A 26,388-nucleotide genomic window follows, 5' to 3' on the forward strand; every position below is an offset into this window, starting at 1 on the left:
GGAAGGAGGAGGATGTCGAGACTGAGGCGGCGATGTAGCAGGTGTTGGATATTGACGCGGCTCCCCTCAAAGGCGTGACTCAGAGCTTCCGAAAACACGTCAGAGTATTCAGGCTGGCCACAGAACCCGACATCTTAGACTGTCAACGGGGTCATATAATTCCTGAGTGATTGGCACTTATTATTAGATGGGAGAGGAATGTTAAAATCAGTGACCGCCAGACGAATGCCACGCTACATAAGATTATAATTAGAGCCTTCAGTCGGAGCGAGTTTCCATGCTTAAATATTCTGGGTGATGAAATATGAAATCCAGGAATAGTCAGAAACCGTATCTCTTGCTGCATGCTGACAGAAACCTTCCTCTCTGTGCTTCAGTACGTCTAATGGTGCCTTCTGGAGGTTATCTTGCGTCCAGGGAGATTAAGGGTTAACCAGCTGCGACATGTGATCTCACTCTCCAGGGTGATTTTGCTCCCCCCGCCTGCCACACGGCCACTCGGGGGTTTAGGATATCTACCCAGGACCCGTTCTTGATACCCGATATCAATTGATGCGGAAAATGACATTTTCCATTCCTGCCTTTGCAAGGATCAAAAAGGAGCGGTATTTCCCCTACACACTTTGTCGTCCTTTTGGGCTGTAGGATAAAAAATGAACAGAAAGAGGACCTCGCCAGTGTGATAAATGTATTTGTCATTCCTGCCGTTAAATGACGGTAAAAATGTGTACTTTTCTCAGCATTTCAGTGACATTTAGAATTAAATACGGATATCTTCAGTTTTCCACATTAAATAATGGGAGACAATTTGAAAACGACATTTCAAAATAAATTTCTGCAGACAATATGCAGTCCAAGAAAGCACCCAAAAAACATCAGTCTCTGTGTACTATGTGACTGGCAGCATCTCCAAGTGCAAACACAGTCTGTCGCTTTTAAGGTATTGTTGGTTCTTCAAGTTGACCTGGAAGCTACTGTAGAACGTATTCCACAATGTACGTATACAGATACGTTAATATTTTAATATGCAACATATTCTGACATATTAAAAAATAAATTCCCTTTGATAAATTAACACACATTATTGACATTTGTACCGTTGTATTGTTCATTAGTCCTTAGCTGTCTGGTATTCCATCTCATCCAGAAAGCAAAAGCGCGGCGTAACTGTGTTTTAAGTCAGAAACAAAGTCACCCCATGCAGGGAGCCTTGAAGGTACCGTCGGGGCTGAGCAGGTTTGTTGGGTGTCTGAAGTAGACGCCACAGTTGGCTTGTGTCACATAACTGACATCCCGTTCCAGCCGGCTTGCACCGGAAAGGTCTCGCTTTGGTATGGTTTGTGCGTAGGCAGTGTGTGTCGAGGGGGGGTTACCATGTCGGGCAGCCTCTGGGCTTCTTTTTAATATCCTGAGACCCTCTGTGGTGTGTGGGAGGAGAGCCCCCCCCCCCCCGCTCAGATGTCACTGGTCCGCACCCCGCCGGATGGCTCCCCCAGGGTGGAGAAGAAGCCCTCCATCTCGCGCTCCAGAAGTCGGTTCCGAGTCTCGGCGTCCTGCCTGGCCCGCTCCGAGTTCCGCAGCTTGATCTCCAGCAGCCGCTGTTTCCGCCTCTCCAGGTCCATCTCCCGCTCCAGGTTTTCCAACTGGGAGCGCAGCGTGGCACTGGACTCCTCCAGCCTGCAGGGGGCGAACCACGCAAACCTAGATTCTCAGTTCCACCTGCTTCTCTGCTAAGAAATGCTTGATTCTTTAGATGATGCGGCACTCAGCCTGGACTAGATGCCAATTCATGGAAAACAGCACAATATTCGGCAGTGATCAGGATATACATAATTTCTTTGAAAAGCAACAGTAGGGCAGCCATATGGATAAAATATGTGGTGGCCAGTGAAAGTTAGGATAGCTTAACTACTATAAATAATAATTCAATCAACTAGTTGAGATCTATCTGTTGTGACTTAGTTTGCAATGTAACCAATCAGATGTTAGGCTTTGTTTAGAGCCCGCCCACTGACTTTGATGGGTGCCTGACAGATTATTCTATGGTCATTTAAGTTATCAATCATTTCAACAGCAATTTAAGTGATTGTATAAATAATAATTTAAATGACATATTTATCAATAGTAGTTTAAGTGACACTGTCAATAAATTATATATTTTTAAATTGTAATTTAAATGTTATTTATTTATAGAATATTGTCACAAAACACCCTCCACAGAAGAGGGATGGTGAAAAAAAATAATAATTTAAATTGCTTGAGTAAAATGTCCACCTGTACATACAGATAAAGGCTATAAATAAGGTAATAAACACACATCAGAGGTGATATATCATTTTGTATGGAAAATATTTTTACTTTACTGTAAGGACTGTTGCACAGAATCGCAAAGGTCCTCGTACCGTGGTGCCCCGTGAGTCTGCCTGAAAGACCCATTTTCCTCAAACAAAATAAATTTTAAGCAGGAGAAATTTTCAAATTAATAGCAATAGCCTGGATTTATCAGACAATTGAAAAGTCACTTTCTCCTGTCACCTGTAATGCGGGTGACAATCAAAGGCTGTTCCTGCACTGCTGTGGACCGGCACGATGCAAGCGAGCAGAAAAATATGCCTGAACAAAAATAACATTTGTTTCGAAAGAAGGCGTCGGCATTGGGTCATCACGAAGTTAAATATTTTATTCATATAACACCATCTCGGGCTGTCGCGATTAGTCGACATAGTCGATAACGCCGATGCAGAAAGAGCGTCAACATCAATATTTTAAATCGAAGCATCGTTTTTTAAATTATTTTTTATAACAGATGTTTTCCTTTAATATCACTACGTAATTTTAGAGTGGTTTAAATTATTACAAAACAAAAATGTGGTTTTAAAAGTTCGATGGCGTATTACAGCGTGATGTTTGTGAAATTATCATTAATACGGAGAGCTTTTTAATATTTTTTGCCGTTGTAGCTGCTAAATACACATATAATTATTAATGTCATGAAGTTGTCTGCTTGCTACCTTAGAATCTCAACTAAGTGTTTGAGAAAACGTTTAGGCTACAATCAGGGCTTATTATATGTAGACTGACGGTGCCAGTCTGTCTGTTCGTGCTAATTAGGCTTGTTGCGACTGATGTCATTATTAACTAAAACTGAAACTACAATACATAAAGGAAAATAATTAGTGAACTGAAATAAAAATTAAAACCATATTTACAAAAAAAACCGTGTCGGACTTTAGCAAAAAGCAGCGCCACACCACCGTCATGTTTTTGCCTTATTCACAATATCTCCTCTTTTAACAGAGGGTGTGGCTGCTGAGCTGTCCCTTTCCTCACTGCGACTTATCGCTTCCATGATTTACCAAACGTGCCCCTCTAACCGAGTTTAATACGCATAAGGACACGACAAATTTATCAAATACAAATACCTTTTGGGCATCACAATACACATCTCATTAATATTTTAGGCATACTACTAATCTGCTTATCCAATTGTGGGCGAAAATAAAGTCTGTGTAGTGCCGAAAAGCTGACGTCCATTATCTGAAATCCTATAATAATATACAGTCTGTTTTTTTTTTTTTTTTTTTTTTTTTTTTTTAAATGAACTTAAACGGTCTATTTGATTTTCTGGAGGAAAACTAATCATTTAGATTATTCAGCCAATTGGTATAATAGTTGATCGATTAATCCATAGAAAAAAATAGTTCTTAGTGGCAGCCCTAATACCATCCATACACCTTCCAGTTGTTTATGCAGTACTGGGTCTTGAGCCAGGAGCTGGCAGAATGGGCCACCAGGATGGGAGTCCAGTCCATCACAGGGCATGAGACGGGGGACACCCTGAATTTGATTCCAATTATCTGGCACCCCTGGAGCAATTTTAAGGGCCTTGCTCAAAGGTCCAACAGCAATATAACTATTCTGCCAAGCATGGGATTTGAACCAGCAACCTTCTGTTCACAAGCACCAAGGCCTAACCCACTGAGCTGCAGACCACCCCCACAAGACTCACCTCTTTATCCTGGTCTCATAGGTGAGTTTCTGCTTCCTCAGCTCCTCCTGCAGCTCCTCCACCAGGCTGCTCAGAGCCTTTGCTTGGCTGTCGGTGTGGGCACCGCTGCTGACCACACCACCGGCGCACCGCTCCGGCGTGTCACCACCATCTGCCTCCAGGGGGCGACCCCGCGGTGCCGGCCACTCCCCTTTCACGCTATTCTCTGACAACTCACTGGAGTCCGGCACAGAGACGTCGCAGGACGACGTGGTCCAGGCCGTGCCGGCCCCGCTGGGCACGCTCAGGCTGGACGCCGTGACGTTATCGTACGTGGACAGCCTCTGTGAGGAGCCCGAGTCCCTCGCCGGCTCCCCTGAGGAGGTGCGCCGGTGGCCCCGCAGGGAGGACAGCCCACTCATCAGCCAGCTCCCTCCCGACAGTCCTGACACGTCCCCAGCAGAGCCGCCCAGCTTGCCTGGCTGAGGTCGCGCCCCTGGGCCCCGGAACGAGCTTTTCCAAACAGGCAGCGACTTAGCCTGCTTGCTCGGACTGACATCCATGTCTAGCCCCCTTCCCTGATTGGCTGCACGCAAGGTACTGCCAGCGGCGGGTGTGCTGATGTTAACGTCCAGTGACGAGCCACTGCTTCCCAAGTCCTCCAGTCCCAGGGAGGAGCTTCCATCCTCTGCACAGATCCCTTGGGGCCCGTCAGAGATCCAGCCCACTGTGCCGCGTGGACCCTGGGGGCCCACCTCTGGCCGTGGTGCTGCCGGCTCCTCCGGCTCCCCACCAGAATAGAGCCGCTCGTGTTCACTGATCAGCACGGTCATGAGCTGCTGTACCAAGGAGGTTCCTGCAGGGGGAGCCAGTGTGGAGCTACATACGTATATTACACTCATACAGACTGATACTGAAGAACAACAAGGATCAGAAAGGAGGTTAATCACGTGTCCGTCATGGTCACCAGACTCACCCTTCTTGGATGGACAAACGGTGCCCCCCCCCCAGGCAAACACACACCTTCCATAATAGTTACTGGGTCCTCCACCTTTGGGCGCAAGATGTTTGGTCCAAATACTGTGGCTAAGTTCTGCACGCTCATTTTGTTCTCATTCGAATGGGACTGAACCTCATGGAGGAACCTGAAAAGGAATGAAGAACAAAGAAGGAAAGTAAAATCTATGCGTGAACAACATGCCCACAGCCTTGGCTTGATTTCATTATAGGAGAAAACCCAAGAGAAACATGGAAAAACATGAGAATTACATGCAAAGCGCTAAATTCTAAACGGGTAAACATAAGCAACACCATTCAGATAAATACAAGCCAGGAGCAAGCGCAGCGTGATGGGGAGAGGGATGGCAGGATCCCGTCACCATGGCTACACGGGAGACCTACCTGCATATGTACTTCAGAAGGTTGTAGTTGGCTACTGGAAGGGTCTTCACCTGCTTCCCCAGCTCCTGGATGCCCTGACGGATAAACGATGACTGTAAGTCAGCGGGGCGCCACGGCAACACGTGATGCCCATTTATTTGTGCAAATATGCATTTATTTATGTATGTCCTGTGTTTATTTTCCCAGCTGGCTCTGGAAGGCTGACATGTGCCATGTTCTGTCTGTCAGAATCTAAGCGGCAGCTTACAAACTATTGTTAGTTCTCGGTATCAACTCTCCTCTCCCTCTTAGACAAGCCAAATTTAGAGAAACATCACACTTCCAATTCACTGCCCTGTATCCAGATATAGCAGGTAACTTGAGTCTCTATGGCGCCCCCTAGAGGTCTCAGCCAGGCCCAGCCAAGCTCAGCCCAAAGCCAGTTCAGATTCCTGCCACAGTCAACGGCATGGCAACCAGGCCAAAGCAGACATGTGACAAAGTTAGTGCTGCTCTTCCAAAAGGAAAGCATGCCAGAGACTAAGTGTCATTATTTTCAAAATGCCCCCTCCCAACACCCTCAGGGGGCTCTTCACCCAGGAGTGGGGGATCGTGTTCCTTTTCGCATGAGTGTCCTGAACATTGGACATTTTCACCAGGCCGTACCCACCTCTTCCCTTTCCTTGGCTAGCAGTTGGGCGCAGGTGAGGAAGTCCTCATACTTGGAGTAGGGGATGACAGGCTCCGGAAGCTCCCGCAGGTACAGCTTCAGCAGCGACGCCACCGTGTGGACGTCAGTGTTACTGCGGGCGGCAGGTCACCACAAGGTCAGAGTGCTCCGGACGGGCCGGAATTAGAAGGACCAGAATAACAGCCCCCCTGCTGGTCCCCGGCCAGGAGGTCCACGAGCGAACGGACGACAAAATAGTCACAAGGCCCATGTCACTGTCCCATGTCACTGTCAAAGCAGCTTATTCTGGGGGCAGCAGTGCAAATACTCATATCTGCATAGGGCAGCCCACCCAACTCGATGGCACAGATAAACTTATAATGTCTTATCTCTTCAGAGTTCATTCGACAAACAAGCAAACAAATAAATTCTGCGACACACACTGTCAGAGAAAAGGGTACCGATTTGTACCTTTGCTTGTCACTGGGTCTGTACCCTCAAGGGCCCGCCAGTTGTACCCTTAGCTGTAGGTAATTGTGCCTTTTAAGGTACCGATATTGATTATGAGCAACGTTTTGTACCATTGGCAGTACACTGATGCTGTTTGTACCTTGGGGGTGTTCCTCTGAGTCCATTTCCGTACCTTAAAATAGACTAAAAGGTACATTTACCTACAGCTAAGGGTACAACTGGCAGACCCGTGAGGGTACAGCCCCAGTGACAAGCAAAGGTACAAATTGGTACCCTTTTTCTTAAAGTGCATAATTTATACTTTATTTTTTTAATCTGCACACAGAACAAGTCCTTCTTATCTTATTATACATTTTCTGATCTAAAACAACATGCCCAAAACAGATTGTAAGCCTGGAAGTGAGGCTCCAGCCGGTACCTATACCTATCAAAAAGGGGTTTATCCCCGCAGTCAAAGGCATCCTGCAGCTCCTTCACCAGGTTGGCCTGGCCCGGCATCCGGAAGAGCCCCTCCTCGTCCAGACCGCGCTCCCTGATGAAGTCCACGCACTGCTCCACCAGCAGAGGGGCCAGCCTCCGGCCGAACTTCCTCTCATACTGCACAGTCTCCTCGAGGCGCTGGCCGAAGATACCTGCCGCGGCAGACAGACACTCCGGGATCAGACGGGAAGAAGACGCGTGATGGGAGAGTACGAAACATTTGCATTTTCTATTTCACCACCAATTATTTCATTTAAATAATATTATTATTACTAAACACCAAGAACCTCTGCCGTCATTTAGGCAACAGTAAAAAAATAAAAGCATATTAACAATTGTTTCTCAATTATAGGTCACTTTGCATAAAAGCGTCTGCTGCACGGAGAAATGCAAATGCAATATTCAACATGGAAAACGCGAGAGTTGAAGTATTATAAGTATTATTATTTTGCATATTTATTTAAGCACTGGCCCGCCGCACCAGCTCGCGTCCCGTCGCGCTCCGTATCCTACCTCGGGGTCCATAACAGCAGGCAGCGGACAGCGCGCAGGAGCACCGGGAAGCCGGGGGACAGGAGCCGCACAGCAGAAGCGCCCCGGCTTCCGGGACCAGACACATCCCAGGCTGTTGCCCCCCGGCTCAGGGTGCGCGCAGTGTCGCGGCGTGGACACAGCTCGGCGCCTCGTTAACGCTCCGCGACGCATCTGTTTCCGAGCAGTAATCACAGCTTTCCGAGCGAAATATTTAATTCATGAAAGGGCTCTTGCAGGCGCCGGGACGGGCAGGTATCGTCATGCCCGCAGTCTGCGGGGAAAGCGCAGCTCTGTGCCGTGTGACCGCGACATGCCAGTCCGCAGCGGATTGTGGCTCCGATTCAATCTCATTCTATTCCCGATGGCCAGTCTGACGACTCATTACTATTGCTTGCCATGTAAATCACAGAAATACAAAGCGGGGATTCTGCATTAGCAGGCCGTTTGCAAAGCAAATCACATCACTAAATGAAGTCCACACCCCAGGACTGCCAACTTTGGTCAGATGGCTGAGGTGAGACTTTCAATTCGAGACAAGTCTGCACACGCATTTACATGTATGTAGCAGTTTTATTACCTTGCAAATGGTCTGTAGGGCTTGATGTAGTTAATTTTAGGTTTATAATGGAATAATACAGATTTGCCGGAAGATTTCTTGCGTGAGCGTAGGAGTGTTATATTTATGGGCGCTCTCCATTCATTTCTACGGGGAAAACTCTAATCCCAACCTGACGACCGTAACCCCCACCCAGCCCTAACCTTAATCATAAGTAACCAAACCAAATATGAGACTTTTGGCATTTTCAGTTTTTCGATTGCATTCACAGATCTTTGTGGGGACCTAAAAAACGGTCCCCACAACATCAAAATAACATGTTTTTATCACACTGTGGGGGACATTTGGTCCCCGCAATGTAATATAAACATAATCCACTCACACACTGTCCTGGAGATAAAACCGGGCTTGTTTTGGCAAACACTGTCACTTTCCCCGCGCAGGAGCACCGTGCATCACTGCTCTCGCTTGCAGTATGTGCAAATCACAGGAAGAATTTGAATTCCCTGCCAAATCTTCAGTGTGAATCAGCACTAAGGGTCCATTGTAACATCTGAAGGTTAAAAAAGTGAGCGAGTGAAAGCACAGGGCTGCTCCTCCACTTTCGGGGGAGATCCGGGCAGGCGTCTGCCAACCGCATGGGTTAATGTTTAATCTGAAAATGCAGAGTTTTTGGTCGCCTTAGCGTCCATTGACAAACACAAGGCACCCTGAAAGATCTTCGACACTGAGTTATTCCTGTATGCCCGGTCTGGTACGTTTCCCTCTTCAGATCACCGATCCCATGGTGCAGTAAGTAACATCAGCAGTGCTGCTGCAGAAGATATATTCCTAGATACAGATTCCAAACATGAAATCTGCCTTATTTTTATCCCGAACTCATTCAAATCCCCTTGGTTCACAATGCAAGCTGTCGCTGTTGGGGAGGCTAGACATCACAGTGGTGAGAGTGGGAGTCCTGAGGGTCAAATCTGCTCATTCCACTTTTAGTTTAATTTTTTTTTTAATCAACCCCCCCCGGCCTCGCCCCACCGCCCATACCTCCTCCGAAGGGGGCCCAGATGACCCTCCGAATGGCTTTGACCCAGTCGTCCACCTCATTCTGGGAATTAGCCATAAGAAGGATGGCCTCATGGCCGACACCAGCGCGCTCCCTCTCCGCACTTCCACCTGCATGATGTAAGACGGCGAGAGAGAGTGGATGAGGTGAGTCTGCCGAGATGAAGATGAAGAGGTTTCATCCTCAGAGATCCTGCCTGGGGTTTTTTTTTTTCTTTCTAGTTCTGTATTTTAATTTTTTTCTAGCATTTGTCTTGTGAATGTTGGTGTCCTTATTAGTGATGCAAGGGTAGTAGTGGGTTTATTTTTTTTTTGGGGGGGGGGGGGGGCGGAGGGGTTGGGGTATTTCTCAGATGGAATCGTAAGACTTGAAAATGTTCGGCATCTCAGACCATCAACAGATTTCCTCTTGACTCTGAAAAAAAGGTGATGAGTTCTACTGTAAGGGAAGGATACAGGGGAAGTCCACGCAGATTTATGGATTTACTGTCAGTGTCTGCCAGTGGTTATTCTGCTGTTAGGATTAAGATTAAGATTAAGATTAACTTTGTTGATCCTGGTGGGGAAATTGTGACGCGTACAGCAGCAAGAACATAGTGCACAGACGAACATACATATCGCGGCAAACAGACAAAATGCAAAGACGGTACTCTAAGCTCCCCCACACCCCTGTCCTGGAGAAGTATCTGGAAGGTAACTCAGGGTTAAGGAGCGAGGGGGCGAGAGCTGATTTGTCATAAAGTCACAGGTGGTATTTCAGCCGGTGCTGTGCTTGGTGGCACCAGTGCAGAATGCAGGCAACACGGTATCTGGAATCCATTCAGTAAGTGGCCCTCTGCACAGTGTAACATTATTCATAAATTAGGGCTCGAGTGACGACGCCTCAAGGAAGAGCACAGCTATCGGAGCAGACCCTGGATCTCAGGATAACCGTGAGTCTATATCAGGCCCCGGAAGGGCCCCTGCCAGCAGCAAACCCTGGAGACAACATCAGCCGTCAGCTCTAAAATGGTCTGTCATGTTTCCTTGGGGACCTCATGAGGCCAGCCCCCTCTGCCCTTGCGTCATTCACTGGAAGCCAACTGTGCATGATGGAGGTCAGGGGTCTGAATTGACCCCACTGGCCCACATTAACGAATGATAAACGCTGTAGAAAGAGAACAGACAGGAAACACAGGCGCCCGACATGCATGACAACTGTAGTTCACTTAATTAGCCAAACACAGACGCAGATCTCATTCTCTAAACAGTGCATTTAAACCACAGCCAGGAATAGAGTGTGTGAATTTTTGTGTTGTTTTTCATGGTCCGGATAAATGGACGCTTGGGTAGAACATTGTAAATGAGTCTCTTCGCCACTAGGGGGCAAAATTGTCTTGTTTAATTCAGGCAGTCAAAACTCTTTCAAACTTTCCGTCACAGTACGTTCATAGAGTCTGTTTCTGGTTTTAGGGCTTGTGTGTTTTGCTTTTCAGGTTGTCATGTATAATTTAGGAATGATTAAAAATATAAACAATAACAAAAAACACCACGGTCTTCTTCATTCTCCTGCTGAGGCCGGTGAGTTCCCAGAATGCATAGCATGCCATCAGATGCAGGCCTTTAAGCCTTGAAACCTTGGAACGCGACCCCTCCCCTGAGACTACAGGGGCTGTGTGAGGATGATTTTTACGTCCCTGCCCCATTCCTTTCTTGCAAATATTTTTTTCTCTCCCCCTTAGAGAAAACCCCGGAAAACGAGACGGTCTCATGTTTCTTCTACAGGGATCATGGCGCCCATAAGCAGAAGTGGCTCAACCGGGGGACTGCAGTGTTTTGATTATGAAATTTCCCAGTTTGTCTGCATGATCGACTCTTAGAGTCTTACAGAAGTCATGCATGTGTTTGCATGCATTCTACAGGCATCAATTGCTCAACGCTTTTCCAGCGGTTCTCTTCTCCAAATTTGCCCTATATTCCTGTGCACAACCAACTCAGACGGATACGTTACAGCAGGGGCCGTGTAAGCGAACACCACGGCGAGGTGGAGAGGGGGCGCAGACATCCAGCGATGACGGGTGAGGCCGGCTTTGCTCTGATGACATCACACACCCGGAGATAAAGTGCCCAGCTCTCGGCAGTCAGTGCAGATCGGGTGTTCTCCTGAGCTGTGTCTCTCTGCATGTCTTCCTGTCTATGAGGAGCACGTCTTTATACATGAACATCGTGTCCAAATTTCTTTCCCGTCTTCAGTCGGCTGCAGGTGACGAGGATATTATTGTTTGGTTTTATTCTACGTTTTTCTAGAGCTTCTTGTTTTTTTTACTTATGATTGACTTGTGCCCTGCAATGGGCTGGCCCCACCATCCTGGGTTGTTCCCTGCCTCGTGCCCATTGCTTCCAGGATAAGCTCCGGACCCCCCCCACGACCCAGTAGGATAAGTGGTTTGGAAAATGGATGGATGGATGGATTGACTTGGAGCCCTGTCTTGTATACGTCTGCTGTTTTGTGCATGTGAGCCGTGTAGCAGCATTGCACTTTCTCGATATGGCAGCCCCGTGTAAGATCGCTAAACATTACGCGTCAGCTTTCGACACTCCGCACCTAGATGCACCTCCTATAAGACCTGTATCTCACTTTCGGAGGAAATTAATAAATTCAAATGTGGAAGCCCGTGTTTCTGTAAGGAGAGAGCTTCCACAGATGAGAGGTCGGCGTTTTTCTCACGGCTAATGGCTAACGTGATCCTGCACCAGATACCAAAAAGCCATACCGCTCAATTACCCAGCCCAGACCATTCGATTTCCTGCATGCTGTGTGAACATAGCCGTATTCAAGAGCTTGGGCAGACCCTGGCAAGGGCAAGATGGGCAATCGCCCAGGATGGCATCATTCAAGGCGCACCACAGTGGGTGCCTGCACAACTGCACATCTCAGCAGTTGGCTCAGATTTCACCAAGGGCATCAAGTACATCAGAACCACCGCCGTCCGAGAGGAATCATTTCAAAAATTATGATGGCCGAAAGGTTGCCTGAAAGGCTCTATCAAAACTGATCCCTCCTTTTTCTATCAAAAGGGATATGGCACCCTCCAGCAATTGTGTTCATGTCCGGGGTGCGAAAGACACGCAATCCCAATTTATTCTGAAGGCATTTTATTTGGGACGGCATAATTATTTGAAGATGTATGAGCTTATGAGGGCCGTGCACACGTGGCCGATGTGATCTGCATGCTGTCGCCAGAAATCTGGGCGCCCTGTGACGTCAGCTCACCATTTCACCCTGCACAATCACACTGTTGACCGCGGGGATAAATTTAGAGTCACTAATGGGAGGATTCGATGTTTATAGTGGTGTGACGGCTATGGGAGCGCCGTAAAACACCGGGAATGATGATAAAAACTGGAATGTGTCTTTATTCGCGTCCTTGATTAAATCTCAAACATCTGTATAGTTGAAGGATTCATTTCAGTGCAGCACTTTGCATATTAAAAGACTGCGGCGTGCATATATCATGCTTCTTGTAAGGTCCTCATGCATCTTTGGCTGTCCATCAATTAACTAAGAAACCAGCAGAGAGCCTGATTTTAGCCTGATGCTATCTGGCCTGAGTTTAGTCTGAATCTAACATTTCTGATGTTAGCTTGAATCTAGCTGCCCTGATTTTAGCCTGATGCTCGCTGACCTGATTTTATGCTGATAGTAGCTTACCTGATTTTAACCTGATGCTATATAACCTGAGTTTAGCCTGAATCTAATATATCTGACATTGGCCTGAATCTAGCTGACCTGATTTTAGCCTGATGCTAGCTGACTTGATTTTAGACAGAACCAAATTTACCTCATTTTAGTCTAAACCTAAATTCCATGATTCTGAATCTAGCTTACCTGATTTTACCCTGATACTAGCTTACCTGATTTTACCCTGATACTAGCTTACCTGATTTTAGCCTGATACTAGCTTACATTATTTTAGCCTGATACTAGCTTACCTGATTTTAGCCTGATACTAGCTTACCTGATTTTAGCCCAATACTTGCTTACCTGATTTTAGCCTGATGCTAGCTTACATTATTTTAGCCTGATACTAGCTTACATTATTTTAGCCTGATATTAGCTTACCTGATTTTAGCCTGATACTAGCTTACCTGATTTTAGTCTGATACTAGCTTACATTATTTTAGTCTGATACTAGCTTACCTGATTTTAGCCTGATACTAGCTTACATTATTTTAGCCTGATACTAGCTTACATTATTTTAGCCTGATACTAGCTTACCTGATTTTAGTCTGATACTAGCTTACATTATTTTAGTCTGATACTAGCTTACCTGATTTTAGTCTGATACTAGCTTACATTATTTTAGTCTGATACTAGCTTACCTGATTTTAGCCTGATACTAGCTTACCTGATTTTAGTCTGATACTAGCTTACATTATTTTAGTCTGATAGTAGCTTACATTATTTTAGTCTGATACTAGCTTACCTGATTTTAGCCTGATACTAGCTTACCTGATTTTAGTCTGATACTAGCTTACATTATTTTAGTCTGATACTAGCTTACCTGATTTTAGTCTGATACTAGCTTACATTATTTTAGTCTGATACTAGCTTACCTGATTTTAGCCTGATACTAGCTTACCTGATTTTAGTCTGATACTAGCTTACATTATTTTAGTCTGATAGTAGCTTACATTATTTTAGCCTGATACTAGCTTACCTGATTTTAGCCTGATACTAGCTTACCTGATTTTAGCCTGATAGTAGCTTACCTGATTTTAGTCTGATACTAGCTTACATTATTTTAGCCTGATACTATCTTACCTGATTTTAGCCTGATACTAGCTTACCTGATTTTAGCCTGATACTTGCTTACCTGATTTTAACCTGATGCTAGCTGACCTTTTGCTAGCTAAGGCTCTGTTTTTTAGTAGCAAGTTTAAGGCCTACAGCTTTCTGAACACTGTGAATTTAAGCATAATATTCTTCCTGTTAAAAGTGTCTTGTCCATGGAAATTTTTAGGGAGGATATAGTGGATACCTGAGCAATCCAGAAAAAGGCGCATTTCTAACGAGAACCATTATGGAAAAGTTTATGTATGTTTTAGTTTATGTTGGATCTACACTGAGTTTTTCTTGGACCTGCTGTATGCTGCCGTTGTCCTGGATGTAGGTTAGTTGAAAATGACTCATATAAATGAGAACGTTTTGAGAAAAATAATTTGCATCCAAGTGCTCATTTGGTGGCAGCATCCGGAGGCGTGGCGGCAGTGCAACAGGGATTGCTCTGAGTGCAGGAGTCACCTTTGACTGAACTCCGGGAGGAGGGCATTAAGGAGCTGTCCCTCCATTTAAACATCTCTTTAATCTGTTCACCATTACTTTCACGGGTTTTTTTCTTTTTGGTTCAGGGCCTAGTTCCAGCTGGGAGGAGAACCCCTTCTGGCTGAAAAGCCATTAGACCGGGTCAGGATGTGTCTTTTGTCGGGCTCTTTCATGCCTTGAGCAAGCAGGATCGATGGAGTCCATGATAAATGGACGCCTCAGATCGGTCCGCTTTCCCTGCGATGGAACGACACCGAGGTGACCTCACTGTAACGCATCATTATCAGTAGGAACTCCTTCACTGCTTATAAAACTCTAAGCGTGATTTTGTCAATGCCAAGCCTGCAGACACATGCACACCTCTGTTCCTCTGTCATATCCAGGGAGGGTTTGGTTTAGGTTTAGGTTTAAGCAGATTTAAAACTGCAGTCTTTTCTGAGCTTCCTGCTCTGCTACACAGTGATAATAGATGAATGACCCCTCCCTGTCTCAATAAAGCAGCACTATCAGGTACCAAAGACTCTTTACAGCTAAAGACTGAGGCAGGAAGTAGAGATCATACAGCTGGACTTGATCCGAAACAGCTCTGGCTGGAAAGACAAGCTCCGTCACAGGTGGGAATGCTGATGTGCAGTAACCGTGCAGTTGGGGAGTTTACAAAGGCTGAGATAAAGTCGCCGTAGAAAGGAGACAGATGGCTACCCTCACATTTGCTTTAAAACTCTCCCCGCTACAGCTGTCTTCCGGATACAAGGGATGGTGGCTAGGGTCAGCCTTCGTACTGGACATTGGCAGCGGCGATCAAACGCAGCGTTCTGCATTTTGCACTGAGCTTTGCAAAACCGTGCACACTGTCCCGGAAGCAAAAAGCAGGCCGCATTTTTGCATCCTCCCTGCGTGGAAGCCAAGAATCATTGCACTGTAATTTTCTTAAGTCACGCCTTGTTTATGGCTGTCTGTGAGGGGCTGACAGTCAAGCACGAACGGTCCTCCTCCTTTCACACTGTAATTAGGTTGGGGCAGCCCCACAGGACATGCCAAAATTTATGTTTACATGTTTTGTTAATCTCCAGTGGTAACCAGACAGGCAAATGTAACGGATGGCAGTGTGTGCTCTCTCTCTCTCTCTCTCTCTCTCTCTCTCTCTCTCTCCCTCCCTCTCACAGAAGGATTCTGTCATACACGCTGAGCCGAGCTAAGGAAGGTTACTGTTTGCTAGCCCCGTATCCAGATGATTATCGATTCTTGTCTCCAGAAACACGTGTAACATAATGAATTTACTGGATATTTGCCTTTCACATTGGCTTTCTCTCGTTCATAGGATCAGTCCTGGGCGTTACTGACATCAAGGCTCACGTGATCTGATATTGCCAAACAGTCTCTGGGTCTCCATGTGTCACCCAACGGCTTCTCTCACTATGCTGGAAACTCCTGCCAAATCTTGCAGAGAATGCAAAAGCAACCATTTTAAAAGACATGTTTTCTTACAGGCCTGTTGTCTGAAAATCAGCCCAACACACCCCCCCCATCCAAAAGTAGTTGCCCCCATCCACCCCATATATGGTCAACGTCAACACAGCACCTGCTCCAGCAGCTTCTGCTGCGCCAATCAAGTTGTTTATCTGCGGAGTCGTAGACTGCGGCCATTGGCCACCAAAGGCTGCTAGCTAATTGGTGGGGGGGGGCTCTGGTCAGCCCCCATCTCACACAGTGATTGGAAAAGTGAAATTTCTTTAGCCCAGTTTAGTCAAAAACCTTCTCCTGCTTCAAAAGATTTCAGGCATTAATTAGTTTCAGTTGTTCAGTTGGTTTTTCAGCATTAGACTCTATTAAGATGAGGTCCAGGAACACTGAGCTGTGGCTCCATCGCTGGCATCCCAGCTATTGCTACAGAACTGGGAAGCCAGTAATGAAGGTCATTCATGAAATGAGTCAAAGGGACCCTCAGGGTGGGGAATTCTGAGCAGAAACAAGTGTTTTTAAAATCCAGCATTGATGAACAGGCTTTTATGTGAATAAACATTAAAATGCTGTCATGTATTTTCACACAGGCCCAAAGCTAAAATCTGCATAGGTATTCACATGTAATTCACCTCAAATATCTATCACGTTATGGGTGTTTGTGACGGACCAATGAGGGTCAGCTTTCAGCGCACAAAGAGACTCTGCCGAGAAGCGATCCATTATCGAAAACTAGTCTCTAATGAAGTTTGAGTCGGACGGCCACAACGGGAACATCAGAACATCCGGCGGAAGAGGGATTCACACTTCAAGACGGTCGTGCCAGGATTTTGGCAGAAAATGTCCAGGACACCGAATCACACGGCTCCAGTCTTTGGGGTGATGTTTGTCACACCAACTGAGCTGGTGGCAAACATCTGTGGTCACACAGCAAAGTTCGAGGAGAGAGGGACCCAACACCGGAGAACTGTGCTTAACACTGAGCGTCCTGAACGCGCCGGCATCCCCGCGCCTGTCTTTCCATTGTGGCACCGTGACCCTGTTCTGAAGTTCACTAGAATTGCACCCGACGTCCCCTCACATTGTGACTCACCTATCACAAAAACACCCCCAGCCAATTGTCACGCGTCCTGTCGACACGTGACTCGCAGCGGAACGGGGTCACGTGACCCACCGGGGAAGGAGGCGCGTACCTTTCAGTCTTCCCGGCTGGGGGTCCTTCAGCCTGCAGCAGCCGATCCCCATGTCTGGCCTCAGGCAGCCCGGGGGGGGGGCCCGCCCCCTCCCCTCCACGTGCGTAGGTACGAGGTGAGGCGCTTGTTGGAGCCGGCAGGTCGCCTGCAGGACCATCGCAGGCCAGGGAGCCCCAGAAAGCGGCCGCTCGCCTCCTTCATTCATAGAAGGCGGAGGGGAAAAAGAAAGGAGGAAGGAAGGGAGGTAAAAAGAACCGCCCCCTCCAGCAGGAAAAAACCCCCGTGGAGAGAGGGCTCTCCCGGCTCTGCGTGCCCCCCGCTGGCTGCCCTCCCGCCTGGGGGGGGGGGGGGGGGAGGCCCGCTTGGCTCGTCCCTTCCTAACGCCGCAAAAAATCACCCTACCGGCCCAAAACACCCCTCCACCACCACTGCCCCCTACCCCAAACAGACCATGCTAATCCATCCGAGAGCAGAATACAAGGCCTTCCACTCGCTGCTTTTCTGAAGCTCTGCCTGCATCTCCACAGCCCTGGAGTTGGTGTCCCACCCGTCTCCGAAATTTGTCTGCTTAACCCCCCCCCCCCCATTGGCCCCCCGCCCCCGCTGTGAGAGGAGCGCAGAAGTACTGGAGCCGCGGATGTGTTAAGCAGACGCTTGGGCCCCTGGAGGGAAAAATCCAGGCCACGCCCCGAGTCACCCCCCCCCCCCATCATAGACAACTCACCCCCCCACCCCCACTCTTCAGCTGTGGCCCCAAACACGGACCCCGCGCCCACAGAGCCGGAGCCCGGGCTGCCGTGGACAGCAGGCGTGAAGAACAGGCCCATTGTTCAGGCCTGACATTTTGTGCACGTCAAGCGAGCACCCCTTACAGCCGGGGGCTCGGGAAGGGGGCGCTGCCGCGCGGGAACTGAATGGGATTACGCTTGCACAGATCCGGCGCCGAGCACAGGACCCTCTGCGTGCTGATGGGGAAAACAGCTTGCAGAGCAGCGGGCCTGTTGGCCCGAGATACGGCAGCACCGGCTGGAATCCCGCGCCGCCTACCCCGCGGAGCGGACCGGAGCACAGAGGAGCCCGGCCGCCTGCCAGCTCGCCAAGTTTCCTGGCACCTGTCAAGAGGACAACGTAAGCATCTGCAGCGTCTTCCGGCTGCGCGTCTCTGTTAGCGAAGGAATTTCAGAGCAAAGGAGTGGGGGCTAGCTGGGGGGGAGGGGGAGGTGGGGGGTGTCCCGCAGTCACAGACCACATGCAAGGCGTCAGTTGGGGGGGCATTAGTGGGGCCATAATTCATACAGAGGGACCAGCCTTATCAGCAGCCAATGATATGTTTTGAATCGGTTGAGTGACAGGGAGAGAGTGCACCATGGACCAATCAACTTTCAGTTTTCAGCTTTCAGGCCCGCCCCTGTTGCCAACGGCCCCTCAGCTCTGATCTACACAGAGAGATTTTTGCTAGAATGAAAACTTGGGGGTCGTGTGTGTTTGTGTGTCTGTGAGGTGGGAGGGGTGGGGGGGTCTTTCGGGGGGCAGGTCATAGCCCAGCGGAGGGACACAAACATCTTCAAGTGGCCGTGTGTATTCACCAAACAAGCAAACCGTAAATACCAATTAGCCGGCTTGGTGCTGCTTCCCCCCCCCCCCCCCCACATTCCACACTCGGCCCTGGTGCCAGAAGAACGGACTGACATGTCCCCAAAGCTCTTTCGATTTCCCGAGGCACGCAGAGGTGTTCTCACGTCCGTCAGTAATTGTCTCGATGTGACAGCGCTCATTTTAGCCCAGGACCGCAGGTAAGAATGGAAACCGGAGCTTTGATCGGCCAATCAGAGACACACCAGCTGACACTGGGTGTTAGACGTTGAAATGAAGCTGCACGGATGCCCCAGTAAAACAGGAGGAATGGCTTCTCCATTTGCACTCCTTGCAGCCTTCCCAGCGTCATTCGGGTCAGCTTGCCATACTGCACCGCCGCCGGGACAGCAGTAACCTTTATGTTACGAAATGCTACAAATCTCAGTAATCTTTATCTGCCCCTAGGGGGCGCTGGTGCTGGCGTCCTCCATAACTCAAACACGGAATGAACAAAGACTTGAGGAGGAAAAGGATGACGGGTTGATACTAAAATTCACTCTTAAAGGGAATGATCTCTCTGGGCGCACGTGGACTTGGAGTATAGGACTAGGAGTTGTCGGACACCCCCCTCCTAGGTGTAACCTGACCGCAACAGTTAGGAGAATCAAAAACAAGTCTGCATGAACATTTCCAGAGGACTCGTCCTGTGGTAAACTGCGAACAGCCCGGTTCAGGGGACATCCTGTGGCAAAGCATCGGTCTAAAAGGAGCGTATTACGCGGCAAACGCCCAAAATGTGCATCCCAGGCTCCGTAAACAGGCCTCTCCTCCAATAAGCCGCCGCAGCCTTAGCCACATCTGATGGACTTGGCAGTGGCTTGTAATATTTGCCTGTCGTAAATAAAATACACGAGCATGCTGCCTGTGTGCACAGCTAGCGTGGTGGGTGGGGGAAGTGCCCTGAGAATTCACCGGAAATAAGAACAAACATTTACATGGGTTGGGGTTTGACCCGCAGGTGGATGTTAGTCTGGGCCTGACCTCTCCTGTCCAAACTGCTCAGTCTGCCTGTGAGAAATATACTGCAGTAACAACCAGGTCCGACTGTTCCACTAAATGTTTAATATGAGGGATTTAGTTAGCGATTAAGCTAGCTAATATGCCTCTGGTGCTAATCGTCCTGTTTTTAAGTGTGTCAATATTAATCCTGTAGTGCTCTGACACATTCCCAACTTGGCTTTTAGGTCTGTGTTCGCTGCCTTTCCATTGCAGGGCTGCACATGCCAATCTGCTCCACAGCGCCGTCTGGAGGCAGTGGTGTGCCATGACAGTCACAGTACGCAAAAGAAGGGAACCGCTCATGTCGATCTGCTGGGGACAGCCTGCAAAAAATTTAAGCTTTTTTTTCTGAACTCAGACATCAATTTTAAATATCTCCAGTCTGGAGCTTTTAATGTAACCCTGAACACCATACAAAACGACGTTGGAGGTCACCTGACCCTTCCTGACTAACAGTGGTGTTGATCATCTTGGGGCTTGCAGAATTCCCAGGAGTCGCTAATGCCCTTTCTCTATAAAATCCGTGGCCTCTTTTAATGGAGGAATATCTCTGTGGAGAAGTGGTCATCCTCTCAGCCATGAGGACAGAACAAAATGGCCGCCTCACCTGGGATAATCTCTAGGAGGTGACGGCCGGAATCCTCGGAGTTGGCGGTCAGCTCGTGGACCTGGCTGCCCTGGAGCGGGATGCTGCCCTGCAGATGAGGAGAGCAGAACCTGTGACATTATGCAGCATCAGGGATTGCAGGGGTGGGATGGAGGGGGTGTTAAATGACCAGATCTGAAAGTGGGTCTGGGTTTGCATTTGATTGGCTGCCTGACTTCTAGTACAGATCAGAAAGAGCACCGGCAGACGCTGGCCGGGGAACGTCGTGTGGATGCGGTTCTGTTCGGGTTCCCCTGCTGCTCCTGGGACAGTTGGGGACAGAGAGACACGAAGGAAGTCCTGGGGGGGGGGTGCCAAGAGGATGAGGGCCATTTTGCTGCACCTTCCTCTAGCTCGGATAGTGACCAAATGCAGACAGAGCTATGAAAAGGCCCACCCCCCTCTGTAAACTCCCCCCCCCCAGCTATTTTCCACTGGTTCCTTTGTGTTCTGCAGTACATTAAAGAGGAAATCATAGCGCTTGACCTTATCTGTGCCCCCATTTTCTGCCAAAGTCCCAGTCGCCCCCCCACCCAGGAGGCCTGAATCTGTTGGGGCCATGAAGGAGAGTGAGAATCGTAACAAACATGATGACGGAAACACCCCTCCCCCCCCAAGGCCAGCTCATCCCTGGCCCCACCCCGCATCGAACCGCAAGGGCAGCAGCGCAGAAACTGCTCTCAGACAACGTTGAGAGAGAGACGGGGGGGGGGGGGGGGGTGTAGTCAAGGCCTGGTGTGTTGTCATGGCGACAAGAGCGGCAGCGCGTACCGACGGGCTAATGGACCCGACGTTGGCAAGTCACTGGGGACACGTTCTCATCTCACGGTGTGGGGCATCCCATAATTCCATCGCTGTCTATTTTCAAAGAGCCCCACACTGTGAAATTCACATAGACGTTTATATGAATAAGTGCCACACTGTCAGATGTCTCTCCCGTCTCGCTGAGAGCTGAAAGGAGTTTGCTCCGCGTTTTGCTCGTAATGCATTCAGCTCGTAACCGTGGTGATTAAGTAGATGGGCCACCTGTCAGTTTTGTGCGGACCCTAGTCACTCGGTGCCCGCGGTGCGTGAGTTATGTGCTTTTATTAGGGCGGGGCCCGCTAATTCCGCCTGTTTGTCTCTGTCGTGGAGCAAGAAGCTCGGATTTCCGGAAAGCCATCGATTAATGGTGGGGAAAGGTCAGTGCCCTTGCAGAAATGTCAGTCGAAATCCATAATAACATCAGCTTTCCTCCACTGCAAATTTTATGCGGTTGTTTATGGTGACGGGCCATGCCAACCGACCTTGTCAAAAAATGAAATAAATGCCTTAAATGTCTTTTTTAAATGCAATAGAGAATAATTCCAGTGACATCTCAAGATTCACTGCAGGGATCTTTAGACCTGGCTTAGCTTACAAAGTCAAACTGTTGTCTCTAGACTACAGACTACAGTGGAATGAGGGGGGCGGAGCCATGCAGGGGGTGGAGGTGGAGTCTCCATGGGGGTGTTGGCACCTGCGGCTTGGTCTCCTCCTCGTCCTTGTAGAAGTAAAGCTGATCGGGCCGCAGCACGAACCAGCGGAGCTGCCAGTTCTTCATGATGCTCCTCTGCTTTTTCAGCCAGCCGGCCTTGAGCGCCCTCTCCTGGGGGCCGGGGGAGCAGGGTCGGCCGGGGGGCCGGGTCAGCTCCCCCATGACCATGCTCTTGGACCTGGCTGGAGTGGCAAAAAAAAAAAACATATATATATATAACTATGCCCATTCTGGAACCTGGAGACACTTAGGACAATCAAAGTCACCCATGGCACTCATGCGATTGATAACAGTGGGTAGAAAACCGAGTATCAGCTTATTGCATTAGCACACGCTAATATGACTTTCGGCTCGGTTGACGCGTCCTTTGAAGGCGATTTGCACAGCTGTGTGCCGTGACAGGAGGATAATGGGGAGTGAGTGAATTCTCAGAGCGCACTAGAGAACAACAAGCTCGCGCGCTTTCATAGCAATTCGGTGGCTGCGACGCCCAGCATCCTGTACCAGTTACCGAATTTAATAACTAGACGTTAATGCTAAGGCCTGGATCTGGAAGAGTCACCCTCACGAGGACCGTGTCACTTTGTCGTCACTGCTGAGCCAGTCAGTCTGAAGCTTTCGTTTGCGTTTGTTTGCATTTAACTCCAAAAGCCGTCCATTGTCTCAATCTCAGATAAAAGTGATGAGGAAGAAAAAGCTGAGGCTGGAGATAAGGTCGGCTCTGGGGACTGTGCTAATCTCAGTATCGATCCCAGAACAGAAGTGTGTGAGCGTGATTGAAGAGGAAGAATATATTCCTCACAGGACGGGGCGAGCTTCTCGTGACTAGCTGCCTGAAGCCTGCTAACAGTGGGGAAACATTCAGTAGCATTTCAGCAACATTCATAATTCATAAAAACAGAGGAACTAAAATTGGCGACACCACCTCCTGTCGATTACTCTGAAGGCCTCAGCTGCTTAAAACCTCCCAAAAAAGGGTGTGGCTGCAGCCTCCATGATTCAGGGGTTCCAAGCACTAATTCAGGGTGAAAACACTCACAGAACAAAGACACAGTCATGGATTATTCATCACAATCAATGTCCAGGGCCCATATTTCTGTTGCGTCTTTGTGCCAGGGTGGTGGGGGGGGGGGGGGGGGGGGGGGGGGGGCAACAGATCAATTCTGTAAAAAGAAAATCAATTGGATTTTCTTTTCCTTTATGTTACTTTTCATCCCGATGATGGTAGAGGCCATGGGGGAGGAGGGTGGAAGTCCTGAGGGCAGCTCACGCTGCCTTTATACACTGCATCCGCCCGTAGCTGCGTGATACTGAGGTGAGTCACAGTGATAAAACTGGATTTGAACCAGCAGCCAAAAGCGCCATCCCGTGATCCAACACTTTCCCCCCATATATTAACCGCAATATTTTAGCGAGTCACTTCAGGCTGAATGACGCGTACAGGTTACGGTGTCTTTGACCGCCATGCCACCTGCTGGCCACTCTGAGAATCACTCTAAAAAGATGGACTCTCGCCTCTCCTACTTCTCTCCTTGTGTTAACAGGTGTCTCAGGCAATACGATCAATCACATCCCTCATTTAGGCCAAATTACAGGGCTGGTATCCGTCAGATGCATGAACAGCCTCATTACTGCACCCAGCCAGTCACATGCAGCTTGTTAATTCGTTTACAGGCCGCAGGAAAATTCTGCATGGCCCACAGAAGCTCGCCGCAGTCAAAGGTCCTTTCCCTCATCTTCTGGCCAAACATATGGTTTTTTTTTCTCCTGTAAAACAGATTTGTGTGTTGCTTACCGGCTTTTGACTTTCCACTAACAGATGATACAAAAAAACAGTTTTTAATGTGTAAAGGTGCACTTGAAACAAATAAAGGAGGATCCAGTCACCTCGTCCCCGCGCCACGCGGTACAGACACGGTGCGAGGCTTGTTAAAGTTGGATGACGCACGTTTTAAGGGAAAAAGCGTTGGATCATGAATGTTTGAAGGCATCGCACAGAGCCATGCTGCTGTAAGCCCTTCTGCATCCCTCCTTCCCACTGGCCTCCGTCAGGCTCTGCTCCGGATCTGGGGGGGTCTCCCTCCTTTAGGAAAATTGGAAAGGGCCGGAATTGCCACCTCATCTCCATTAGCAAATGGGTTTGGCGGCCTGGTCTGACTCATGTCTCTCCAGCGTGTGACGTTGTTTTTCTGCCGTGGTGAAAGAGCCAGAAGGACTGTGTTCTGGTAACTCCCTAACCCCCCCCGCCCCCCTCCCCCGGGCATCCCCGGCAGTGACACCACCGACATTCACGGAAGTGCTCTGACTGGCTAGTGCCAACCCCCCTGCTCATTTAGACCCCCCCCCCGAACTGGATGATTCACCCCCACCCCGTTGCCATGGGTGTTTCATTGGGGGGGTTTGAAAATCCTGGGTCTCTGTAACAACTGTCGCCGTAGGTGACTGACGTGGCTTCGATACGAACCAGATCCTTAATCGCACACGTTCATTCGTCCCTCTGCCCTCCCTTCCACCTTTACTCATCTCGAATGATGCTCTTCCCTTCGCTTTGGTGCCAACACGGGTCTATAAAGTTCATGAGCGCTTCTTCTCCCTGAGCCCAGGGTCAGTGGCTTTGAGAGAGCGACCCCCCCCCTCCTTGTCTGCCCGCCTCCCTGGACTGCTGTTGGACCCCACCCAAAATCCCCCGAAGCCATCGTACCAAAAGACACCGAGAGGTACGTCACTTCCCGGGCTGACCCACAGCCCTGCCCAACCACTCCTCCATCACCCCACAGAAGCGACTGGCAGGTGACACCAGGGTGGAGGAACAGAACGTGAAGATCAGCCCAGGAACAAGTTCAGCACCTGGTCCCCCAACATCCAACACGAGCGATCGTACATCCCATTGAACCAAACGTCTGCAATCAGAACTTCACAAAGATGCATTTCACTGATCTCTGTTAAGGTGGTTATGGAATAATTACTATTCATATATATAAACTAAATGTGAGTCTGTATTTAGGATGGAATCGGAAGCATCACAAAACAAAAAAGCAGCGATGAATTAGGACTTTGGCAGAGACTGTAAGCCAAGTCCTTTTCGGCTGTTTGGTTACGCCTGACACGCGGGAACGTGGCTGTGTAGCTGAAAGCAGCTGCTGTCTGACTTTCGGCGCTTCTCACAGAGGCAGGAGAAACGTTTTCAGGAAAAGGGATCCAAATTGTGTTGGTGACAGACGTCCCTGCTCTGCTGTCAGGCTTCCACATGAGACATTAAGCTGGGAGGAAACGAGGCGAAAAGCGGGCGGGAGCGACTCACCTCTCCGCGTCTGTCTGATCTTTGGACTAAGCATCGCTGTCATCGTCGTGCCGGCCGGCCGCCCCCCCGTCAGCCACGACGCCCTGACAAGCGACCCGTCCGACCGCCGCCTCTCCTCATGCCCCCGCTTGCGTGTGGGAACCTCTGCCGCCGCTTAGCCGCGCTGCTCTCCCTCTGGCCCAGGCGCAGAGGCAGCCGACGCCAGAGCGGGGAGGGCGTAGCTCCGCCCATTTGCCCACCCCCTCCCGGACGCCGCCCTGAGCACAGCCTCCCCGGAGCATCGCTCTCCCCCCCCCCCCACAGAATCAATCTCGCTCAGGCCCTGGCTGGCTGCCGGTAATTGGCCAGAGCTGAAACCGAAGAGCCCAGCAGTGTCCCCCCCCCCCCCCCCCCAAAAAAAAAACCACACACTCATGTACTGCTCTCTGATTTGAAAATGACTTGTTCCTCTCCGTACGGCCGTCTCCCCTCCTATCTGTACAGAGTAGCACCAGAGAACAACTCCTCCCGTCCCCCTCCCCCCCAGGCACAATAAGGACCCAGCCTCCGCCAACGATTGAATCAGCGCAGCGCTGCCGACCACAGCCGGCTCTCATTAGTGAGAAACAGGGCCACAGCTGGCCTAAACCCCGCCCACAACCCCCCCCCCCCACCCCCCTAGTGCAGGCCATGTCCCCATGGGCTACTGGCGCTGTCCGCTTCTCACTGACCATTCTGCTCCGTCTGCAGATCCATACTCATATAACGTCTATCGTCAGATCAGAGCGACCCGTTTAAAAAGACGGGGTTTGCCCAGACTGCAGCTTATTTGGCGAGGATCTCTAAGTGAGAGCGCGGTCTGTGTGTATCTAATGCGAATCCCCAAATCTGTTCCCCATTTATTAAATGCCGGGATGCCACATGAGAGCAGAGACTGAGATCCGTGAGCCCAGAACACAGAAGCGTAAATCAGGGCTGTCTGCAGCAACGTGCCTCACACGTGATGAGCCTCCTATGCGTCTGTTGGGTCCATCTGAAGCGTAATTTCATTTTCTGTACGTGACTTTACTTGACTTTACTGTTTTGTCAGTACAGCGTTTCTGCCAACCTCCACGCCCCAGGGAAGCAGTCAATTAGGATTCCTCTGCCTCCGAGTTCCACAAGATTGTGGATATATGTGTGACCCCGAATCTCACTCTCACCTCTACGTGTCTT

General features: G+C 49.2%; 1 protein-coding gene and 1 long non-coding RNA gene across 3 annotated transcripts; both read right to left on the minus strand.

The window, feature by feature from the left end:
* Positions 1–675: 675 nt before the first annotated feature.
* LOC125715584 (rho GTPase-activating protein 22-like) lies at positions 676–25,395 on the minus strand. Its single transcript, XM_048987323.1, has 10 exons — positions 25,195–25,395; positions 21,876–22,075; positions 20,339–20,426; positions 9,121–9,249; positions 6,934–7,141; positions 6,039–6,171; positions 5,390–5,463; positions 5,012–5,133; positions 4,010–4,844; positions 676–1,677 (listed from the first exon to the last, which is right to left on the minus strand). Exons 1-10 carry the CDS (start codon positions 25,235–25,237, stop codon positions 1,455–1,457), a joined length of 2,055 nt encoding a protein of 684 aa, XP_048843280.1. The 5' UTR covers positions 25,238–25,395; the 3' UTR covers positions 676–1,454.
* On the minus strand, positions 9,479–14,451 carry LOC125715585 (uncharacterized). 2 transcript variants are annotated; one of them, XR_007384107.1, is made up of 3 exons: positions 13,579–14,451; positions 13,501–13,526; positions 9,479–13,396 (listed from the first exon to the last, which is right to left on the minus strand). It is a non-coding gene; the product is annotated as an uncharacterized LOC125715585 (long non-coding RNA). The 2 variants fall into 2 exon arrangements; XR_007384108.1 differs by having other exon boundaries at positions 9,479–13,136; positions 13,189–13,396; positions 13,501–14,449.
* Positions 25,396–26,388: the final 993 nt, after the last annotated feature.

Source organism: Brienomyrus brachyistius, chromosome 20 (genome assembly GCF_023856365.1).
Source record: "Brienomyrus brachyistius isolate T26 chromosome 20, BBRACH_0.4, whole genome shotgun sequence".
In the NCBI taxonomy this organism is placed as follows: domain Eukaryota; kingdom Metazoa; phylum Chordata; class Actinopteri; order Osteoglossiformes; family Mormyridae; genus Brienomyrus; species Brienomyrus brachyistius.

Coding starts and splice junctions, on each gene's coding strand:
- LOC125715584 (XM_048987323.1), bottom strand. CDS start 25,237: ATGACAGCGATGCTTAGTCCAAAGATCAGACAGACGCGGAGAG. Junction 6,172..6,933: donor GATAAACCCCTTTTTGATAG/GTATAGGTACCG, acceptor TGCCGCCCGCAG/TAACACTGACGTCCACACGG. Junction 5,464..6,038: donor TAGCCAAGGAAAGGGAAGAG/GTGGGTACGGCC, acceptor TTTATCCGTCAG/GGCATCCAGGAGCTGGGGAA.